The sequence below is a fragment of the Ruditapes philippinarum genome, unplaced genomic scaffold (assembly GCF_026571515.1).
Source record: "Ruditapes philippinarum isolate M1 unplaced genomic scaffold, ASM2657151v2 ctg772_1_1_1_1, whole genome shotgun sequence".
In the NCBI taxonomy this organism is placed as follows: Eukaryota; Metazoa; Mollusca; class Bivalvia; order Venerida; family Veneridae; genus Ruditapes; species Ruditapes philippinarum.
This window is the reverse complement of record NW_026855572.1, coordinates 267,185-291,323: the sequence shown is the minus strand read 5'-3', so window position 1 is coordinate 291,323 and position 24,139 is coordinate 267,185. Positions and strand designations below refer to the sequence as shown.

At 33.8% G+C, this 24,139-nt stretch overlaps 1 protein-coding gene and 1 long non-coding RNA gene across 2 annotated transcripts; both read left to right on the top strand.

Moving 5' to 3' along the window:
• Positions 1-10: 10 nt before the first annotated feature.
• Positions 11-17,682, top strand: LOC132743747 (monocarboxylate transporter 12-like). The gene is made up of 3 exons (XM_060732308.1): positions 11-172; positions 15,294-16,591; positions 16,941-17,682. Exons 2-3 carry the CDS (start codon positions 15,316-15,318, stop codon positions 17,090-17,092), a joined length of 1,428 nt encoding a protein of 475 aa, XP_060588291.1. The 5' UTR covers positions 11-172; positions 15,294-15,315; the 3' UTR covers positions 17,093-17,682.
• LOC132743746 (uncharacterized) lies at positions 453-3,335 on the top strand. Its single transcript, XR_009627613.1, has 3 exons — positions 453-1,041; positions 2,063-2,165; positions 2,435-3,335. It is a non-coding gene; the product is annotated as an uncharacterized LOC132743746 (long non-coding RNA).
• Positions 17,683-24,139: the final 6,457 nt, after the last annotated feature.

Sequence of the window (24,139 nt, the reverse complement as noted above, 5' to 3'; positions counted from 1 at the left end):
ATTGAACAGCCCTTTTTGTTGTAACGAGCAAGACAGACAGCTTGTGTAATGTTTGTGTAAAGCACTCACATCAATACATGTTATATATACATCAGCCTAGACTACTTTATAGAATTGTATGTGTTTTTATCTGTGATAGAAAGTGACGGAATACACAAGGAATAAAGTCTTGGTTGGTACAGTTAACACATTATATATGTTTATGCTTGACGTGTTGTTTCTTTCTATATACAATAGCTTATCAGTTACTTGATCAATAGCTTAGCTTAACATGTAAAAAATACACATTAGATCTATAGATAGTTCAGATGTGTTAGTAAATGCATCAACAAAATTTGTAACTAATGTTTATTTATAAGCAAAATTACCGAAGCGATATATCATAAATAAAGACACATATATATATATGCGCAAAGCTAATAATTTATATTTCCTGTTTGGATCCCTTATCCCAGCAAACACCCGACGTTGACCCAACGTTGGATCAACGTTGAATTTTGGTCGCGACGTCGGTGACCTTCATACAACGTCAAATCGACGTTGAATCCCCGACGTCTAACAGACGTTGCATTTTGACGTCGACTCGACGTCGGGTTTTGGTCGGTAATCTGACAATAGGTAAATTTAATTTATGAAACCAATATATAAATAAATGAAAGCATAAACAGCGAGAATTTTAAGTTTAAGTTTAGAAAGGGAACATTATATATTTATTTTCTCCATCAAAACAACAGTATCACGTGGGTGGCTAACGTACGATATTCGATAGGTGGCGCTCTGTAAACGGATAGTCGCAGATCAGTATGAAATATATTTGCTCTATTTTCGTTTAAATAATATCTTATCTCCTCGAATTAGTCTAAGAAGTGTTTATATAATTTACAATGAAGTTGTTATCATTTTTGAGGGCTTCATTTTATAGTGGTAAATAATTTAGTAAATTCGAATTTGCGACTTATCGGATTTGAAATTCAATTGTATTGGCGGACAAAAAACGACGGGTTGACAGACAAAGTTGTGTATTCCAAACAAAAGAAAAAGGTAGGCAAACATTATATATTGTTTTTCAATGCTAATTTACCGCATGTTTGCATGGATTCGATGGTTATTTGATCATTGAAATGTTTGACTGGTAAAACTTAATGTCACGTGATTTCGCGAGATAAATATTTTTGTTTCCACGTAAGAACACTTTATCATTTGCTATAGAACAGTCTGTATAATCGGATCATTTTTCCCACACTATATCGCCATGCCAAATAAATGCACAATCAATGGTAGGAAATATCCTAGCAATTGAAATCAATAAAAAGTTAAATGCAGTACGTAAGACTCTTATTATTCAAATGCTGGTAAATGAAAATTCCTCTTATTTCTTATCAACATGAATTTCACTTATATGAGGGGCCAGTCATTTACACATGTATCAGATGCAGTTTGATTTTGATATCTGTGTAGTTGTTAAACTACTCGTTGTTAATTGTAGTACTTTACCCATACTGTAAGCATACCATGTGTTTCTTATATTATGATAATGATTCATGGCATTTGATACATGTAAATGATACGACTTTTGTAAGATATATCTGAAAGCACATAGTATTTGACTAGCTATCTTTTTATTAATGTAATCAAACAACATATTATCAATCAGAAAACACATTATCATAGTTATAAATCAATAAAAGTAATAGTTTGTTAATTAGCCTGCTTATCAACAAGTTGTATGCTCGTATCATAAAACGTTTTTACACTAAGCCAGTCTGTCCTATATACACTTAGCAGACCAGATCATGCTGGGCAGAGATGATATCTATAAAAATGACAGTAACATGTGAATTTCTTTGATGTTGTATGAGCATTTGTACAAAGTACTTTGAATATAAAAAATAACAATATCAATTTTTGCGGGAGTAGAATTAATTTGGTATTTGTTATATCAGTTTTTCATGCGCTTATGAGTTAACTAAGATTAATAGTAATTTGATTTTGCCTATTGTATTAGACAAACATCCTTTCACCACATGGTTAAATTCTAAAACGATTATATTTCGTCTTTCAGATTGTGAAAAGTATGATAATTCAACATGTGTCAAAAGTTCATGAGGAAGATGAAAATATTTAGAGGAAAAGAAAAATGAAAACCTACCAAGATTTTGTGACAGGTATATTTCAAAATATTATAGAAAATACAGTGATCTTATTACCCTTGATTTTATAATGAAATTCTTCACGAAGCCATTTTTATCAAAATTAATAGATATATACAGTAGGTACACGAAACTACATGGTTTAAACTAAATTAAAAATAATAAGTGCATGTATCTTTTTAAGTAGTTGGAGAGTTTTGTTAGAATTTCGTTTAATTATAATATGTAAAAGTGATTTATTTCTTGCACTTGTAACTGGTTATTTTATTTTTTTTTAATTTCAGAAAGTGTGATGAGATCTCAGGTTGGAGACGGTAATGATACGCTTAAAGTATGCCCCAGATCGACATAGTGGAGGAGGACGAAAGAAGCTAGAATACTAATGAAGATACATGAACATTGCTATTTATAGTTATAACAAAATATTCAGAATATTGTTCCATTTAACATTCAGATCTAGATTCAGTTATAAAATACAAAGACAAATATACATTTAGTGAGTTGGATAGATGATTGAAAAATCCCAAACTCAGAGTGATCAGTTCAGTGGTGATATAAGAAAAAACACATGCATGGATGTTTGCTATATAAAATGTCAGTGTTAATATTCAAGAAGGATTTTGTTTAACATGCTTAATTAATACATGAAGCGTTACTAAAGTACATACCGTCAAGTTAAATAGTTTCAAAAAATATTATGTAAATCTTGCATTTGTTATATATAGTACCATATTTCTTGTTTTGTACTTGTGATTCCGAGTATAAAATAAATTGCTAAAATCATAAGAATGCTTATTTTCAACCCTATTAAAGAGCTTTAAAATGAAAAAAAAATCATATTCCAAAAGTTTTGAATGAGGTTAAATCATGGTTAGAAAATTTGGTCAGATAAGGTTGGCATATGGTCAGATAATGGTCAGAAAAGGTTGGATTATGGTCAGAAAAAGGTTTGATTATGTCCCAATAATGGTCAGAAAAGGTTGGATTATGGTCAGATAATGGTCAGAAACGGTTGGATTATGGTCAGAAAAGGTTGGATAAAGGTCATTTTATGACGTTGTATAGACGTCGGTTTCTGACGTCTAAAAAACTTTCAAATCCAACCTTCTGCCAACGTTTACCCAACGTCAGGGTCTAACGTCAGTACAACGTTGGTACAACGTCTTTTGTTTGCTGGGTATAAAATCGAAAACATGTGTAGATGAACACGAAAAACGTTAAATATAGAGAATGCTCAGACTTGCTGTTAGCTAGATTACTTAGAATGTTTATTGACTCGGATAATCATTTAACACGCATAATAAAACGTTTGTTGTATTATGAAAATGATTAAACATGTATGTTAACTTGGCGCAAGTTTATTGTTGATATCAAAATTAGATCTAGGCAGTCAATGTTAAAAATTTAACAAATTTTCTGATTTAATTAAAAAAAAATAAACCTTATTTTTATGCACATTTTTCATTCAGACATTCACACATGTAAATGTAATAGTATATTTATTACATTCATGATATTGCAACTTTATTGAAAATATGATAAAAAAATAGGATGAGTTGCACTTTTATTTCCGATTAGACACATATGTTACGTTCGTCTACATGCTGACCTACTAACATTTTATAAGTTAGATATAGCCGCCCTTGAGACATTTCCTGTGCTAATTTATACTTTATTTTAAATCCGCGTGCCTCCAGGTAAGCAAAAATATTTAAAGAAAATCAAACCTAACAAAATGTACGATTAAGAGCAACAAATATGATCTACGCAATCAATTGTTCAAAATACGCAATTGATTTTTTAATATGTATCAAAAACCAATTCAAAAATTAGGATACGTACGCAATTGTAAAAGATCTATCAATTAATTAATTACGAGACCGCAGGTGTGTACAGTAGAGTTTTAACCTACTAATCTAGCCTTCTGTAAAATTGTATCATAATTAACAAGTTGTAGAATAATCCCAATAAATTTATTAGCTAATAATGTACCCAATTCCAAATGAAATGATCAGATGACGGAGATACCAGGGACAAAAAGAATTTTTGGTCTCGGGTTATACTAAAAGTATCCAATTCACTTGTAAAGCTTATCTGTTGCTTTGAATGAAGATTACTTAAAGATTCAATTCAATGTACTGTTAAATAGGATGATAATTATGAACATACAATTTATCTTGGAATGATCATATGATGTACGACAGGGTTTTTCAAATTTTCGCTTTCAACAGACCCTGATTTGAAAGACCCTGTGAATAAATAAAAAAATGAAAGTTCCGTTCTATTCTAATAATTAAAAGTTGGTCCTTTATTTTTGCAATTACATTGTTTAACAATATAAATTGGCCAGGATATATTAGATTTATGTAAATTGTTAGATTAAAAAAAAGGTTTCTTTCGAAATAATTTTGATGATCAAAATAAATCTCAACAATTTTATAATGTGATTTATGACTTTCCCAAAAGTACATAGTGTAAATTGAAAACAGGTGATATAAAAGCACGTAATCAGTTAAATAAACACTGACCAGCCAATAAACAACTTGACACTGACAAGATTAAATTCTACCTAGGCAATGTCACATAATAATAAAACATAAGGGCTTAAGTATAACTTTATATTATAAGAAGCAATGAAAATAGAAATACATTTTTGTGAATAATGCAAATTTTAAAGCGGTTTGCCTCAAGTAATTAAATTTATTTTTTTAAACTTCAAAAAACATGTACTGCATGAATGAGTTTTTACATTGAAGTTTGAACTGTGGACCATGATAGAATGTATGAGTGACCAACAGATTAAGAGAAATATCTGCATATTTTGACAAGTTGTAGGTATTCAGTGTATAAATATTTAAAGGCCTTAGACAAGGCTATAACTGATTCGTACATTTGACAACATTGAAAACTCAAAATAAATGCAAATCTGTATAATTATGCTTTCAGACGATAATCTATATAATGTTGTGGAAGAAATGCAGATAAGTTGGGCATTGGTGGATTGAAATATTCACATTAATTATATTTTGGTTTAAATCCTGTTTTTAAAATGAAATAAAATAAGATAAGAAAATCGTGTAGTTATTAATTTAACTGTTATGCAGCTCTGCTAAGTAAGTAATTCTGAAATAGATTACTTCCAACATATGCTTTTGAGCACAACGTACTCATGGTGAGCTTTTGTGATCACCCACTGTCCGTCGTGCGTTGTGCGTCGTCAACAATTTCTTCTTACAACATCTCCTCTGAAACCAATGACTGGACAGTAACCAAACTATACAGGAATGGTCCTTAGGTGGTCCCCTGCCAAAGTTATTCAAATGGTTCCGGTCTGTTCCATAGGTAGGTCACGTGGCCAGAAAAGGAGATTTAAAAATGCAAACTAAAAAAATCTTCTTCTCTGAAAGTAGATCTACAAGGTATATAATATCACCTATAGGTTCTCTACCAAGTTGTTTAAATTATAGCCATGGGGCCAAAATTAGGGCGCCAAACGTGTAGGTTTTCCTTATAAATATGTATATAGTAAACAAAATTAAACATCTCTCCCCTAAATTGACAAAGGCTAGAGGTTAGATATATTGCATAAAGCACTGTGTAGTGAACCTCTACCGAGATAGTTCAAATTTTACCCATTGGGTCAAAATTGACCCCCGCCCCGGGGTTATAGGTTTTCCTTATTTGTATATAGTAAAAACTTATAGTATGTAGCCTATACTTGTTTGAATCATTACAAAAATGTTCCATACATGCACATGACATTAATTTCATTAATATTTGAGCCGCGTCACGACAAAACCAACATATTGCGTTTGCGACCAGCATGGATCCAGACAATCCTGCGCATCCACGCAGTCTGATCAGGATCCATGTTGTTCGCTTACCAACCCTTTTACAAGTCGAGAAACTGATAGCGATCAGCATGGATCCTGATCAGACTGCGCGGATGCGCAGGCTGGTCTGGATTCATGCTGGTCGCAAACCCATTATGTTGGTTTTGTCGTGACACGGCTCATTTGTTGCTTAAATACATAAAGACATTAATTAATACGTACACTAAATTCTTTATGTCTTACTTTAGTTCTGACTTCCATAACTTTAAATGTCGTTTTTATTTTGACAGGTCTAGCAATATAATAAAACCTGTTCGCTGAGGTCTCTTTAACTAGTATTAATTTTAACAGCTTAAATAAAACGTTCTGTAATTTTAACTTTAATGTAAATAAATCTTAGCATGTTTGCACTAAATTTTAATTACAAACATTATATGATTTAAATCTACACTACAGTCGATCATATCTTCTATCATTCTGATGACATGAAATAAATGTTGCATTTAAAACATGCATAAAAGTTGCCTTATTAATTTATGAATTACATTTTTATCTATTAACATTATCAGTTTTGCCCTGGGAGATATTTTTGTTTTAAAATTGTTGTGTTCAAGTGTTATATCATTTATTGGAACGCGTATTCAATTTATTGATTTATCAAACAAAAATATGTTATCTTTTTCTCAGGCTAAATTTATTGGGAACATGTGTTTGGGGGCTCTACAAAATACTTAAGTCTCTCATTTTTCTTATGATAAGACTAAAACTTTGTTGAAATTTCCACAATTTTTTCCCCTAATTTTGTCGAAATGCGTTATTTCTTAAGATAACATCCCTTGATTTCAGTGGTGTGTAGCAATGGTGGATTTCACCAATCGGATCGTCTTGGCCTCTATTTGTCAAAATACGTATCGTCGCCCTATTCTAAAAATGGTGTATCTACAATTTCCTCTTTTTGGGAAAAAGGGGTTAAAGGTTCAAGACTTTGTAACTTTTATTTAATAACTCCTAACAGTGTGGACTTCTGGATTGGTATTATTTATGTCAACATGTGATGAAAGCACTTTGTTATATACCTTTATAATTTGCAGTAATTGAAAAAATAAAAAAAAAATATTTGGAGATAGACCAAAAATGTTTATTTTTTGATAAAAAAATTACTCTAAAAATGAGTTTGCGGAGATATGACAAAGTAAGGCTAAAATTGTAAATACTTTTTGAGTTAGCATTTTTTAAGAGTAATAATTTTACTATAGAATATTAGTAGATTTTTATATTCTAAAGAACATTTTCAGCCAGAGTGGTTGAACCGCTGACACTGAATCACTTTATCTTTGTACATTACTATGTCAAAGTGTAAATTCATTCACGTGATCTCCAACTTGGGCCTTTCTCGATAATAACAATATAAAAGTGTGCCATAAAAAAAGAAAAACAAACATTTCACAAATTTTTTAATTAATGAACTTGCTGAAACAAACTGACATATTTTGTACCATTATGGAAAATGAAATCATTGTAATTATCTCTAATATTGTGATTAAATGAATACATATCCAAATTATATTACCAAGAACACTTTTTTTTAATTCACACAATTAAAGTCAATACCACATGCATTTAAAGTCTCAAGTATTGTTTTTGGTTTAATATCAACGTATGGAAAAATATCTGCTCAAGTTCTTAACAATCTTTCAAGATTGCAAAATCGTCGTTTTCAACATTTTACATCCAGTGAATTTTGCGATCTCCCATATTTCGGTGTTTGTCGCACAACGTAGATACTGGACATTCCATGAACAAGCTAAATCAAACTGAGCCGGCAGCATTTTAGATCATGCCGTATTGTGCTTTAAGGATTCTGCTATTATCTAATAAATATAGAACACTGAAACTCGCATGCAAACTTAAAATCTATGTTTGGACAAGACAGTGGTATTCCGATTCTATTGGAATGTTAAATATCTAAATCTTTTGTGAATATTTTAAGACTTGAAACAATGATTTATCTGAAACTGATGGCAAGTCAAAATTCCCCCACAGACTTGATGTTGTTGATATAAAATTCCATAGTTTTGTGTAAGTTCTGCTAACTGCAGTCACAGGTTCTAAGAGACAACATTTCTGTAAGGACAACGTCTGATAATATAAGTAAGTCTGACCTGAAATGGACAAAATATTAGCATGAACAATTAAACAACAACAATGTTCGATACTCCAAATAGTTCCAAATAGTTCATACGAATATCCGAATATAGTTATCCGAAATTATGTGATTGTCAAACTTTGAGAAATATATAAAGAATCATAATACGATGAAACAAATTATAATGCAAAATATAAATTCACTTATAAAATGTATAAAAGCTAAAATATATTACTTACATTCTACAGAAATCATTTTTTAACTGTTACTTTCCTAGTTAGCTGGCTGATTTAGATAAGATTGTTGTTGTTATCACTGGAGTTAGAACAATTATATTGTAAGGCCCCTTTAGGTCACATGACATATATTTTTCAACTTGATTGGCTGACACGAAAGATTAGCCTAAAAGTGTTACATGTGTTGGAGATACGACGAAAAAAGGCTAACAGCAAAGCTTTCCATTGGACATAGAACAAAATACAGACGCTATAGCTACAAAAGTATGACGTAAATCTTTACATATTTTGTTTTGGAGATAGAACAAACTAATACTAAAATAAATGTGCAGTTATCTCATTTTTGGTAAAAATGGAGTTAGGACAATTTTAGAATAAGGCGACGGTATAACAATTTTGAACACTATAGCAAAAATACACAGAAAGGGTCTAACACAATCGCATCTTCTCGTCCCTTTCCGTCAAACCTCGGATGAGTTAATATGAATAATAGCTGAAATAATCTGATTGGGGTCAAACCTTCGGTAAGAAACTAAACAAATAAACAAATAGTAATTTTATGCCGGCGTAACATAAAATTTTGATCCCGTTCAAAATTTACCCCATTGGTCATTTTTTAACGGATTTTGACCCACCGACACATGAAAAAATGACCCCGTTGAAACTGATCATCTATAGACAGCCCATAAAGCTGTAGTCTTACTTATTCCCGGCAGACCCCAGGACCACCCCGGTAAGTTACTCAGATGATCCGGGACGAACCGGGGTGAAATTATTTTTTGTTGCGGTCACACTTACCCCGGCAGCACTACGGTAATTCCCAACTAACACACAGGAAGCGCCCCGGTTAATCCAGGCAGAGCCCATGTGAAGCTACGGTTCATGCCGGTGCTTCCCTGGTCGTTCGCGGATGACGCCGGCAGAGCCCAAGTCGATCCATGCAGAGCCCAGGACGATCCCGGCCGAGTCCCGGTAAAACCACGGTGGATTGAAAACGCGCTAAAATGATGACGTTCATACATAATTTTCATTTAATATATTTGTGACAATTTTAAATGATATTTTCTCCTATTCAATAAGTAATTCATGATGATTTTATGAATAATCCTTATGCAATACTGGACAGAAGGGAGACAAGTGCAATTATCGTAAATTGCCTTGATGCTTTTGAAATGAACCGGGCTTTGCCAGGGCTCTATCGGGATCAATCGTAGCTCCATCGTCATCCTCCGGGGCTCTGCCGGCATTAACCGGGACACTGCCATCATTTACCGGGGCTTGGCCGGCATTCACCGGGGCTCTACCGAAGCTCTCCCGGCTGTGTCATAACCCGGATCATCCCCGGTTTGTGCCGACAGAGCTACGGTACTTCCCGGTGTTACTCCGGTCGTTCCCAGCAGAGCTAAGGTTGAAGGCGGCAAAGCTATACCTTCCCGGAACTCCCCGGACGACCCCGGTTATATCAAACATTTTATTCCATCCGCGGTCGAAAGCCGGATGTTCTCGGATCATCCCGGACGTTGACGGCAGTTTCGGATGTACTCCGGTTGTTCCCGGTCGTATCCCGGTCGTTCCCGGATCACCCCGGACGTCTACCGGGGCTCTGCCGGGATGTAGGTGAGACTGCAGCTTAAATGGTCAAAATAATAATGCCAAACATATATGGTCATACACATGAAACAGTAATGTTTCTGTATTCCTTTGATAAATATTTATTCATTTTAATTAAGTGGACCACGAGCCAATAACAACAATAACTAATAATGGACAGCAATATTTCACTTATGTAGTGAACATGTAGTGAACTATATAATATTACATTGCAGAATAATATATATTTATGAACGGGGAGACTTTTTACAGCCGCCACACGGCACAAATAACACGGATGTGACAATAAAAAAGAGAAATACAGTATCCCTAAAGAAAGCCCAACACGACAAAATTGAAAATATTGCAGGCTCGGTTTGATTGAGCCTGTTCATGGACGGTACTGGAAAGTGCAAGTTACCGCCCATGCCCCCTAGCACCGGCTTAAGCAGAATTTAACATTTAAACACGAAAAATGGTGAAATTTTGAATTTAGAAACATCCGCAGATGTGTTCATACGGCCTTCAATGTGACACAGTAGTGCCATTCCATGAAAAGCGGCGTATGGTCCCCAAGTAAAAGAATGTGTGTGCCCTAAACGAGAAAACAATGGGCGGAACTAAATATAATGGAATTTTGAAAGGGGATTATATGTGCATTTGTCCATATAGCAATGGGCGACATTTTAGACTTGATTTTGTGTAATTTTTTTTTGGTGGGGGTTACAAAATCAAATTGTCAAATTGTCAAATTTTCTAATTTTCTAATAAAAATAGCTTTTTTGGTGTACAGCATGTCATGAGCTTTAAGGGATTAGAATAAACGTTTAACTGAAGTGATAGTGCCATGTTTGAATATCATATTCTTTTTATCATTATCTAATTTTATCTACATAATAAATAACGTGCCAATGAGCCAGTCTATAGTCGATCGTTCTAAAACTTAACCGTTGAGAGAGGTAACGACTGAGGCAGTGTCACTCACTTCATTTGCTCCGCCTCTGTTGAAGTTCGGCTCCGCCTTAAATTGTCGCCAAATTTAATATGATGCTCTGTATGCTAGCATTTAGTCTTCGTTGACGGGGCGTAAGGGAACCAGGACAACTTTGATCAATATCACTTGTCGAATCATTAAATTACAAAACCTAAACCACGCCCACTGTCAGAGAGGCGGTTCTCCCTCAACAGTTAAGAAAGTACGCCAAGCTCTGCGCACCGGTTACGCTAAGGGGGCAGGGGACATATTCGAATGATGGCCCCGGTCAAATTTTTTAATAACTCAGACATGGTGTTTTGAAGGTACTGATAACTTCTGATATTTCTCTGTCATTGTAATTCTTTCTTGTTTGTGTGTAGGAAATGAGATATATTTTTGGGTTTTTACCCGAAACTAAGCATTTTGGTAGCTTTGTATGTATTTCTGACTCTCCGAATGGAGGTGAAAAAGTTAAAAATCAAGCTTTGACAGTTGGCGCCAAACAAGTAAGAAATTTCAGATAAATTTTGTGAAAAATCTAAACGTATGACAGACACTTTATTTGTCATTTCTGAAAATGCCATAGCTTGCACTGCGTGTTACTGATATTTTTAAAGGAATCGGGCGGATTCTGGAGTATGCTGCACCTTCATGAAGATTGCCTATATTGGTACATTTTAGGTGTGATTTTGGCTGGGTGGGGGTAAATATAAATTGCTGTCAGTCATTTTTTGAAGGAGCAATGCATGCAAACTATTATTTTCTTCAATGTATGTAATATATCATTGAATAATGCTGTGCAACTGGTTATCTGCCTGTGAAACAGATTTTGAAATATTTGGAATTGTGTTTCTGGTCACACTGAAATACAAAATTTTTCATTTTTAGGTCCCCTGCCTACGGTGTTCCGTTTGGACACGTTTGGACAATCGTGACATTTTATTTATTCTGTACCCGCGATGCACGATGGTACGATGGTGAAAACGCGATGGCACGATGGTACGATGGTGAAAACACGATGGTACGATGGTGAAATCACGATGGTACGATGGTGAAATCGCGATGGCGCGATAGTACGATGGTGAAAACGCGATGTTACATCGCGTTTTCACCATCGTACCATCGTGATTTCACCATCGTACCATCGTGATTTCACCATCGTACCATCGCGTTTTCACCATCGTACCATCGCACCATCGCGCTATCGTGTTTTCACCATCGTGCCATCGCGCTTTCACCATCGTACCATCGCGATTTCACCATCGTACCATCGCGATTTCACCATCGTACCATCGCGATTTCACCATCGTACCATCGCGTTTTCACCATCGTGCCATCGCCGTCCGGTGGACATGCGCATTGTACATCTTTATCAACAATGGATGAATACATAACTATGTATTATGTGAGAGGCTATACGTATCGAGACATTTTAAATATAGTGAGGCTTAAAACGGGATTTGATCTCAGCACAGACTATTTAATAAGTGTTGTGTATTAAGATTCAATCATTATAAAACCTTTATGCACTGTGCTTAATTCATCTTGTCTAGATATCTATAACACAAATTTTTTAAGGTTTTATATCATAAATATGATGCTCAAATTAAGATAAGTTCCAAAAAGCATTATATAAAAGCATATAACAATAAAATCTGAAAGTAATTGTAATTAAGTAAATTACTGATCAATCCCCAGGTCTGGCACTGGAACATATGCTCGGATTATAGCGCCGAATTTACAATTTTTGCAGTAATAATTAATCTTCCATAGTAATATAATATTCTTTGGCTTTAAATTCCCAATCGGACCAGGTCAAGGGCAAACATTTCTCACTTTAAGGCATACACATTCTAATAGTCTCGGGAAATAGAATTATCTTATCTATATGTATGAGCTCTTGGTGCATCATTTCTGGCTCAGTATTTTCTTTAATTTTCCTTTTATTTTCATTTTGTTTTATAATTTACTTTCTAATACCTGAACGTATTGTGATTTTTCATTCTTCCATATCCAAGCAAGAATAATTGAAAAAAAAAAACACATGACAGCTATACCAAAAGACAATTTTGTACCGTTCTAAAGATTTTGTATGTTGTAATTGAGGTTGTACACCGTGGTGGTTGTGGTGATAGTTTTCACTTCCGATCATGACAGTAAGCCACATTGAATTCACAAGAGCACAGTTCAACCACCGCATTTTCCTGGGCAGGCTGTCAAGCAGTTTACCAGTACTGGTTGCCTTCACTTTCGCAAAGAACTGAAACTTCTGCAGAGCAGAGACCAGTGTCAATGACCGTAGAAAGGATTTCATGATCAATCACAACGAAAGTGACCTGCACCCGTCGGGGGAATCAAACCCGATCGCCCGATTCACAGTCCAACGCTGTACCTGTTGAGCTAACACCACACTTCAGGGAAATTATATATATTTATATAATAATGCTTTAATATAAAACAAGTTTCAAACATCGAGAATATGTAAAATATGTACTGCAAATATTTATACATATTATATGTAATCATTAAAATATATGCATTCATTTCTTATTGAAAAAATTGACTTAGACTTTACAGAAAATAAATTTTTATTACCTCCCTTTATTTACATGAAATGTTAAATTCGGTAACATCTTTACAAATAATGCTTTTTGGAACTTATCTTAATTTGAGCATCATATTTATGATATAAAACCTTAAAAAATTTGTGTTATAGATATCTAGACAAGATGAATTAAGCACAGTGCATAAAGGTTTTATAATGATTGAATCTTAATACACAACACTTATTAAATAGTCTGTGCTGAGATCAAATCCCGTTTTAAGCCTCACTATATTTAAAATGTCTCGATACGTATAGCCTCTCACATAATACATAGTTATGCATTCATCCATTGTTGATAAAGATGTACAATGCGCATGTCCACCGGAAGGCGGTGGCACGATGGTGAAAACGCGATGGTACGATGGTGAAAACGCGATGGTACGATGGTGAAATCGCGATGGTACGATGGTGAAATCGCGATGGTACGATGGAGAAATCGCGATGGCACGATGGTGAAAGCGCGATGGCACGATGGTGAAAACACGATAGCGCGATGGTGCGATGGTACGATGGTGAAAACGCGATGGTACGATGGTGAAATCACGATGGTACGATGGTGAAAACGCGATGTGACATCGCGTTTTCACCATCGTACTATCGCGCCATCGCGATTTCACCATCGTACCATCGTGATTTCACCATCGTACCATCGTGTTTTCACCATCGTACCATCGTGCCATCGCGTTTTCACCATCGTACCATCGTGCATCGCGGGTACAGAATAAATAAAATGTCACGATTGTCCAAACGTGTCCAAACGGAACACCGTACCTGCCCCCTAAGGCCAATAAGGGGTGACCGTAGAACAGTTCGTCCTCAAAATCATTCGAACATTACGCAGTTCGCACCAATACTTAAATGGACATATTCTCGGCACATTATTGTCTTGAATTTATTTTAAGTATACCAATCATTTAAATTTTACTTGTTATGCAATTAATTTTGCTTCGACCGGACGTTTCAATCTTTGTCGCAACAAACAAGCATTTCAGAATTTCAGACTTGGCATCACTTTGTGAATTTATGTATTAGGTTCTACTTTTTTACAAAATTATGCAACTTAATTTTGAAACAACGAGCACATACCAATAACACGGAGAAAAAAAAGGATTGTGCTTCGGATATTCAACTGTAATAGAGAACGATTTTCAATGCTGATTGACTGTTCATATATTTTGCGGCGTCTATGATGTGCAACATGAACATTTAACTTGATACTTCTAAACTGTAAATTAATAATATCTCATGGAAACTCTATTTAGTTATAGAGATTATATAGATTATGAGAGGAATTGCAATGACAAAAAACCATAACATTTCATAGCTTTTCGTATTTTCCCCTTTGGTAAAAACTTCACATAGGAATTCTCTTTCAAGAAAATTGGACAGACTGATTGCTAAGTTTCAAGAAAATTGGACAAACACATTCTAAGATGTTGTGCGCATATCAAATTAAAGCCACATTCATCAATTTTAATACACAATATTCGTTTGTTTGAAAGGGATGATAATTATTATTTGGTAGCATTTCTACTCTAATAACATATCACATGTTTGGCATATACGGTTCAACAATGCATTAACACTTCGAGCTTTTTCCGTTTATATACAATTTAGAATGATACAGAAACGACACAGATCCTAGTGTGCACTGTTTGCATGGGTAGAATTATTATCGCAAGCAGATTAATATATATTATTTTGTGCTCAGTATGGTCTTAGTAGAGTTTATAATCATACCATTTTTACTTTTTCAGGTCTGAAAAATATTCACTTGCGATGGAAGATGATAGTCATAAAGAAGTAGAATTCGAATTAAGAAACAATGTAACGGACCCAGAGAAAGTTAGAGAGAATCATGTTCCTGACGGCGGTTGGGGATGGGTGGTTGTCTTAGCAACGCTCACTTTTAATATCATTTATGACGGATGTAGTTATTCGTTTGGAATTTTGTATGTGGATCTGTTAGACTCTTTCGGCGACACGAAAAGCAATACTGCATGGATTGGATCTTTATTTTTCGCCGTACCTCTTCTGTGTGCACCTTTGGCAGGGATTATAACAAAGAAAATAGGTTCAAGAGCTGCAACGATGTTAGGAGGTTTGATAGCATCTTTAGGATTTGCAGCTGCATCATTTTCTTCTTCTATATGGATGTTGGTTATATTCTACGGATTCGTAGGAGGTGTGGGAATGTCATTGCCATATTTCAATTCATTGAAAACAGTAACTGATTATTTCGACAAACGATTAGCTTTAGCCTCTGGTATAGCGGAATCTGGTGCTGGTTTAGGAACTGTAATATTTGCACCATTTACTGAATTTCTAGTGACACGTTTTGGATGGAGAGGGACTATTTTAATACTTAGCGGCATAGTTGCCAATATAATAGTCTGTGGTGCTCTTTATCGACCTTTAGGCTTGAAATACAGGGCTGTTCATGCAATTGAAATTGTTAGAAACGAGGAAGAACCTTTTATTCATGAAACTGTTGAAATAGAAAATGGAACGGAACTACAGCCGCGATTGAACGGGTCTGTATTACTGGGAAATAATATGACATCCAGGGCGCAAACATTCTGCCAAAGAAAGTTCACTAAAATGCTCACAATCCCTTTTATAATTTTTGCAATATCAAATTTTGTGATGTACTTTTGGTATGACGTTCCATATGTTTTTATTGTTGATAGGTCAGTAAATTTTGGAATGTCTTCTCAAAAGGCATCGTCTTTATTAGCAATAATTGGTTTCGTTCATTTATTCAGTATTCTTGGATACGGGTTTCTTGGTGACAGGACCTTCATCAATCGTGCTATTCTATATGGCCTATCTACAGCTCTATGTGGTGTGTCTGTTTTACTTGTTCCATTTTTTAAACAGTTCTCTGTTTTGGCGGTGTTGTCTGGATGCTTTGGATTATTTTCAGCTGCCACGGAAGCACTCCTGTCTTGTGTTCTGATAGATATTGTCGGCAAGAAGGCATTTGATAACTTTTTCTGTGGTCTCATTCTATTTATGGAAGGCATTGCAAATCTTGTTGGTCCCCCATTCGCAGGTTTGTGTATTTCTGCTATAATAAACTTAATCAGTTATTATATACCAATAACCTAAACAGCTAACCAAATGCAAACGATATCATCATTTATGTTATAACTCAAATTTGAATACATTTAATACAAAAGTTTTGATGGTTATTAATAGGAAACAATTTAAAAGATACCATATTTTGTAGAAGCTGTTGTAAAGTCAATTAGCCTACCTAAACAGAACTATAACTGTTGTGTGAACTGGTACAAAAGCATAACTTTGATTTTAATAGTCAGACAGGAAAATAAGTGGACAATATATGCTTTTTGCATGTTTTATGCAAATCCAGATTTTTCATCTGTTGTTTTTATTTTCAGGTTATCTTAGTGATACAACAGGGAGTTATGACGTTAGTTTTTATGTGGCCGGTGCTTGCATTATAGCAGCAGGTGTTTTGTATGTTACTTTATCAAAGGTTGATATAGACAATAAAAATAAGAAACAAGATGAAGATGTTGAAAGTATATAGTTGTTTAAAATACAGTACATGTACTCTGATTTTTGTTATTTTGATTGATTGTAGTAATAACAAACTGTAGTCTAATATTTGTGGTGTCAGGTGAACTCAGGTTAGTCTACTCAGTTTTTGGTATTCTGACACCGACTTCCCAGGACAACAACATAGCTTTTTTAAGACAACTAGATAAATGTGAATGTTCAAAGCATGGACTAAGTGTTAAGACAAGTATATTAAACATGTTAAACAAGTAAAGTGAAAAATGTAAGTCAGTCTGTAGAATAGATCCTAAATACTGAGAAGATAAGTTGATGTAATAAATAAATAGCATGTCCGAGTTAAAATCGTATCAAAACATATTTTATAATTCATAGTGTATGCAATGAAATAGGTACACATGTGTTAACTTATCCTGTGTTACTTCAAATGATTGTGCTTAGAGTATTTCTTTTATTTTTTACCATGTTATGCAGCTTCTCAAATTCAAAGCTGCAAATTCAGCAGGGAAGGACTTCGTCAAATACTTGTTAAGAACTGTCACTCAAATTGATTTATTTTTATACATTAAATATGTTTTTTATACAAGATAATAAATTGACAAATATTAATTTTGTGTTTGTGTCTCAAATCATTTCTTAACAGCTGTATAAATAATGTATGGAAGAGTTCTAAAGTTGTATTGGCCGAGCACGAATGGCATTTGATTCAGATGAACTCAAGTTGCACTGGCATTTGATTCAACTCAAAAGTTATAATGCCTGAACTTGGTTGGCATTTGGTATATCTATATTACAGTTGTAATGCCCAAACTTGGCATAAACGTTTGGTCATGCTATACCGATAATACACTTGTTTTGAGCGAACTTGGGAGGCATATGGTCAAGCTATATTACACTTGTATTGACTGAACTTGGTTGATATCTGGTTAAGCTATATTACACTTGTATTGACCGAACTTGGTTGATATCTGGTTAAGCTATATTACACTTGTATTGACTGAACTTGGTTGACATCTGGTTAAGCTATATTACACTTGTATTGACTGAACTTGGTTGATATCTGGTTAAGCTATATTACACTTGTATTGACTGAACTTGGTTGACATCTGGTTAAGCTATATTACACTTGTATTGACTGAACTTGGTTGATATCTGGTTAAGCTATATTACACTTGTATTGACAAAACTTGGTTGATATCTGATTAAGCTATATTACACTTGTATTGACCAAACTTGGTTGATATCTGGTTAAGCTATATTACACTTGTATTGACTGAACTTGGTTGGCATCTGGATAAGCTATATTACACTTGTATTACTAGTAACTGAACTCGAGGCTTCCATTAAGTTTTAAAATTTAGAAGTCTAGCTATATTACACTTGTAATGAAGAAACTTGGTTGGCATCTGGTTTAGCTATATAACAATTGTATTGACCGAACTTGGTTCGCATTTAGTATATCTATATTACACATGTATTGACCAAACTAAGTTGGCATTTGATCTAGATATATTGCCGTTGTAATTTCCAATAGAAGCCATACTTTGCAAAGTGCATAAATATGATATCTAAAAATGAATGATGGAAACCCACAGTTTCTTCATCAAGATGTCATGATTTTCTTTAATCATGCAAAGTTTAAGAAAGTTCTCTGCACTTGTTAAATATATTATTTCTTTGCCTACATAAAACGGTAGTACAGTAGGCTTTGTGGATATTTTAATTAGCAGGTGATTCTCTTTAGAATGATATTCATTCCCAGGATTGATTTAACTAAGGTTTATACAATTTGGTACTGTTGGGTTTGTGCACGGACTTTGTCAATTCCGTGGTTTCTGTGACCAAGTTATAAACTTTACTGTCTACAAAATAAATTGATTTAGGTAATCTATTTTTTTTTTATTTACTCGATGCTTTGCTGAGAAAAAAAATAAAAAAGATAAATCGACAAATGAGAAATTTTACAGAGAGCACATAACGAGCAACTGCACAATATCGACAATAGCTCAATCGTAAATGAAAGGGAGCTAATTGTGTTCCGAAGATTTATAAGTCAGAGCGTAATAACTCCCCTTACTTCGAAATTTGGTTATTTTGGTAAACATTAAAAGTGTAAAAAAAGAGAATCTGCGGTAACTATGAAAATGAAATAGTAAGAAGATACATAATTTTGATTGGCATGAAACTAAAATAGACAGGGGTTATTGACATAATGACATATATGTTGCAATTAAGAAAATTATTGATGCACGACACAGGATTTACAAGTGAGCAGTTGCTGTGCATGCGCAGGATCTCGATTCTCCCGAGGAAACCGCTGACAAACAATTTCTCTGAATTACTTCTCTTCACCCATCTGCACCTGTATGACACTTATCGCTGATGTATATAAACGCATGGGATGTGTTAGGAATGTTGAAATCATTTTGAAAACATTTAAGCACATAAATAATGCATACTTGATAGAAGTGAATGAAATCTTATATTTGTACCTCTAGAAAATTCATCTCCAATAGATATGCAAGACTTCAGCCTTTTGATGTTATCTTTGAAAACATTTTCATTTTTTTTTCTTAAGGAGCTATGTTAAAAAGATACGAGGTGTTTTGTTCTGAACAAAATTTCGTCTTGAAAGGTTTATTTCTATAGCCTTGTGAACAAGATAAAGTCAAATGGTACAATATTAGGCGAATATGGAGCGTGGGTGGGTACAATATCCTTTTCCTGTATGTAACAGAGACTTTGTGTGACAAACCATTGTCAAACAACAGCCAGACATTGTGCTATTTGTCAGAGTTTACTTTTTTTAATTATACTTTTTCAAACAAAACACAGTCAAACAAATATAAACAATGTATTCAATAATAAATATAGGAAATGTTTTCACAAATGTACTAATTAATGAATGAATAACTCGTTGTAAACAGACTTGAAATGGTTCAATGGATACTCGAATGATTGATTCGCCATAGTGACACGTCACCTTGATCTACATCTACTCCGTCATTTTGCTACATCACCTTTCATACTAATTATTTTTTTATGATTTATGTTTATAGACGATCAAACTAGGACGAACATTTAACATTGGCAGAAAACAAAGCGTTTATTAAATTCAATTTTTTTTACGAGCGGTTGAGTAAAGTTCAATAGTCTGTTCATTCGTTCCGGTTCGTTGTTTTTTTGTTGTTGTTTTTTTATAATTTTATTTTAAGTCCTTACGATACTGTATTAGTATTACTTCGTGGATATATTCTATTCGTCGCGAGGCCTGCATGGTCTGTCTAAAACATGCAATGCGCATAATGTGCGTCTAAATCAATACAAAGCAAAAACAATTGAAATATTTATTTAATTAAAACAGTCTGATGCATTATATCAAATATTACTGTGATTAGTTTGTAATTATTTGATGATTACAGTTCAATAACCGGATTTTATAAATTTTATTAATGCAGTTTGTGTCTGTACGAGTTAGACAAAAGCAATCAATTTTCTATATATTTGCGAAAAGAGTGTTTGTTTTTTGATTATGTCAATTTCTTTTAAGACTGATATTTTATCTTGATGTTCATATCACTATTGAGACATGACAAAATATTCACAAATCAACATATTTGACCTACAAATTAACATATTTGACCTACATGTTAGCATAATTATTTGAACTTCAATAATTAATAGTTTTGTATTTTGGTTTGTTTGTTATAACAAGGTTAATAAAAAGAAACAGACCAACAAATATCAGTATCTGTCAAACGTCGGAGCTGACAATGTCACATGATATATATTGTAAAAAGATTTGACTTCGGCCTGTGTCGGCATTTTACGTATGTTTACATTCAATACTTACGCGAAAATAAAATTAGCATTTTTGGTAATGAACACTTCATAATACCGTTTGGGCAACCTTACAATGTCATTGGAGCGTGAGTAATGTATGTGACTCTCTATATATATTTAACGTATAGTGATTTATTAAATAGTGTTTGGTAACTTTTGACGCGCTTTATTATGCAGTTACTCAATAATTGAAATAAAAAGAAAATGTTTCAGTATTTACTATACGAAGTTTTAAACTTTGCATCTGGATTTTCTTTTACGCCTTTCTTGGTTTGTTTGTGCTTGGTTTTGTTAATAGTGATTAATTGTCGGAGACAGCCTGGGGTCCCGCCGGGTCCACCTTTACTTCCGGTTATCGGAAACATTCTGACATTTTCTGAGCATAACTCAAAAAGTCTTTGAGATGTTATTATGAAACTTCATAGGCGGATATATCTTTTTGAGGAGATATGCTGTGTGCAAGAATGATAACTGTACCCTTTATAAATTTTGAGTTATTGTCCTTTGTTAGTTTTCATACTTTTTGTCCGGAGCATATCTCAAAAAGTGTTAGAGATATCAACTTGAAACTTCATAGGTGGATAGATCTCATTGAGGAGGAGTGCAGTGCACAAGAATGATAACCTACCCTGTATAATTTTTGAGTTATTGCCCTTTGTTATTTTTCAAACTTAATTTTTGTCCAGATCATAACTCAAAAAGCCTTTGAGATATCAACATGAAACTTCATTGGTGGATAGATCTCACTCAGGATGTGCGCAGTGCATAAGAAATGATAACTGTACCTTTCATTATTTTTGAGTTATTGCCCTTTGTTATTTTTCATACTTATTTTTTCACCTGAGTGGAGCATAACTCAAAAAGTCTTTGAGATGTCAACATGAAACTTCATGGGTGGAATAGCATCTCCTCAGGAAATGTTGGCAGTGCACAAGAATGATAACTCTACCATTCATAATTTTTGAGTAATTGCCATTTTGTTATTTTTCATACATAATTTTTCACTGAGTGGAGATAAACTCAAAAAGTCTTTGAGATGTTATCATTGAAACTTCATAGGTGTATCAGATCTTTTTGAGGGAGGAATGCTGTGTGCAAGAATTGATAACTGTACCCTTTATAAATTTTGAGTTATTGCCCTTTGTTATTTTTCATACTTTTTGTCCGGAGCATATCTCAAAAAGTGTTAGAGATATCAACTTATAACCTACCCAGCATTATTTTGCAGTTATTGCCCTTTGTTATTTTCAGCCATCAGTATTCACATTGGTTTCAAATCTGTAATCACTTCAGCCATCAGTTTTCATTACCAAAAGACCTCTTTCACTTGAACTATTCTGCTCTACTACAAATACATTCTTCCAATCAGCAAACACATTCGGCGGGGGATGGCACTGCTAACATGGCTCTTGTTATATACCAATAACCTAAACAGCTTACATAGTGCAAACGATATAATCATTTATGTTATAACTTAAATTTGAATACATGTAATACATAAGTTTTGATGGTGATTAATAGGAAACAGTTTAAAAGATACCATATTTTGCAGAAGCAGTTGTAAAGTCAAAAAGCCTACCTAAACAAAACTATAACTGTTGTTTGAACTTGTACCAAAGCATAACTTTTATTTTAACAGTTAGACAGGTAAATTAGTGAAAATATATGCTTTAAAAGTTGCTGTTTTGCATGTTTTATGCAAATCCAAATTTTTCATATGTTGTTTTTATTTTCAGGTTATCTTAGTGATACAACAGGGAGTTATGACGTCAGTTTTTTATGTGGCCGAGCTTGCATTTAAGCGCAGGTGTTCGTAGTTTTAATTTATCAAAGGTTGACTATTGACAAAAAAATAAAGAAACAAATGAAGATGTTGAAAATTTAGTTGTTTAAAATATTGTATTTGACTTTTGTTTTTTTTGATTGCTTGTAGTAATAACAAATTGTAGTCTAATATTTTTGGTGTCAGGTGAACTCAGGTTAGTCTACTCAATTTTTGGTATTCTGACACTGACTTCCCAGGACAACTACATAGCTTTTTAAGACAACTGGATAAATGTGAATGTTCAAAGCATTGAATAAGTGTTAAGACATGTATATTAAATCAGTAAGGTGAAAAATGTAAGTCAGTCTGTAGAATAGATCCTAAATACTGATAAGATAAGTTGATGTAATAAATACATAATAAATAGCATGTTCGAGTTAAAATCGTATCAAAATATATTTTATAATTCATAATGTATGCAATGAAATAGGTGCACATGTGTTAACTAATCCTGTGTTACTTCAAATGATTGTGCTTAGAGTATTTCTTTTATTTTTACCATGTTATGCAGCTTCTCAAATTCAAAGCTGCAAATTCAGCAGGGAAAAACTTCGACAAATACTTGTTAAGAACTGTCACTCAAGTTTATTTATTTTTATACATTATATATGTTTTATATACAAGATAATAAATTGACAAATATTAATTTTGTGTTGTTGTATCAAATCATTTCTTAACAGCTGTATAAATAATGTATGTAATAGTTCTAAAGTAGTATTGGCCGAGCACGAATGGTATTTGATTCAGATGAACTCTGAAGTTGCATTGCTTAAATTTAGATGACATTTGATTCAGCTCAAAAGTTATAATGTCCGAACTCGGTTGGCATTTTGTCTATCTATATTAAAGTTGTAATGCCCCAACTTGGCATAAACGTTTGGTCATGATATACCGGTATTACACTTGCTTTGAGCGAACTTGGCAGGCATCTGATCTAGCTATATTACTCTGGTATTGACCAAATTTGTTTGGCATCTTGTTAACTGTATTACACTTGTAATGCCTGTAATGTTATTTGGTCTAGTACGTTTACACTTGGATTGATCGAACTTGATTGGTATTCGGTCTAGTTTTATTATATTTGTATTGACCTTACTTGGTTGATATCTGGTTAAGCTATAATACAGTTGTAATGTCCGAACTTGGTTGGCATTTGATCTAGCTATATTACGCTTGTATTGACAAAACTTGGTTTGGCATCTGGTTTAACTATATGAGCCATGTATTAGTCAAACTTGGTTGGCATCTGGTTAAGCTATATAACACATGTATTGACCAAATTTGGTTGGCATCTGGTTAAGCTATATTACACTTGTATTGACCAAATTTGGTTGGCATCTGGTTAAACTATATTACACATGTATTGACCAAATTTGGTTGGCATCTGGTAAA

Coding starts and splice junctions, on each gene's coding strand:
- LOC132743747 (XM_060732308.1), top strand. CDS start 15,316: ATGGAAGATGATAGTCATAAAGAAGTAGAATTCGAATTAAGAAACAAT. Junction 16,592..16,940: donor TGTTGGTCCCCCATTCGCAG/GTTTGTGTATTT, acceptor TTTTATTTTCAG/GTTATCTTAGTGATACAACA.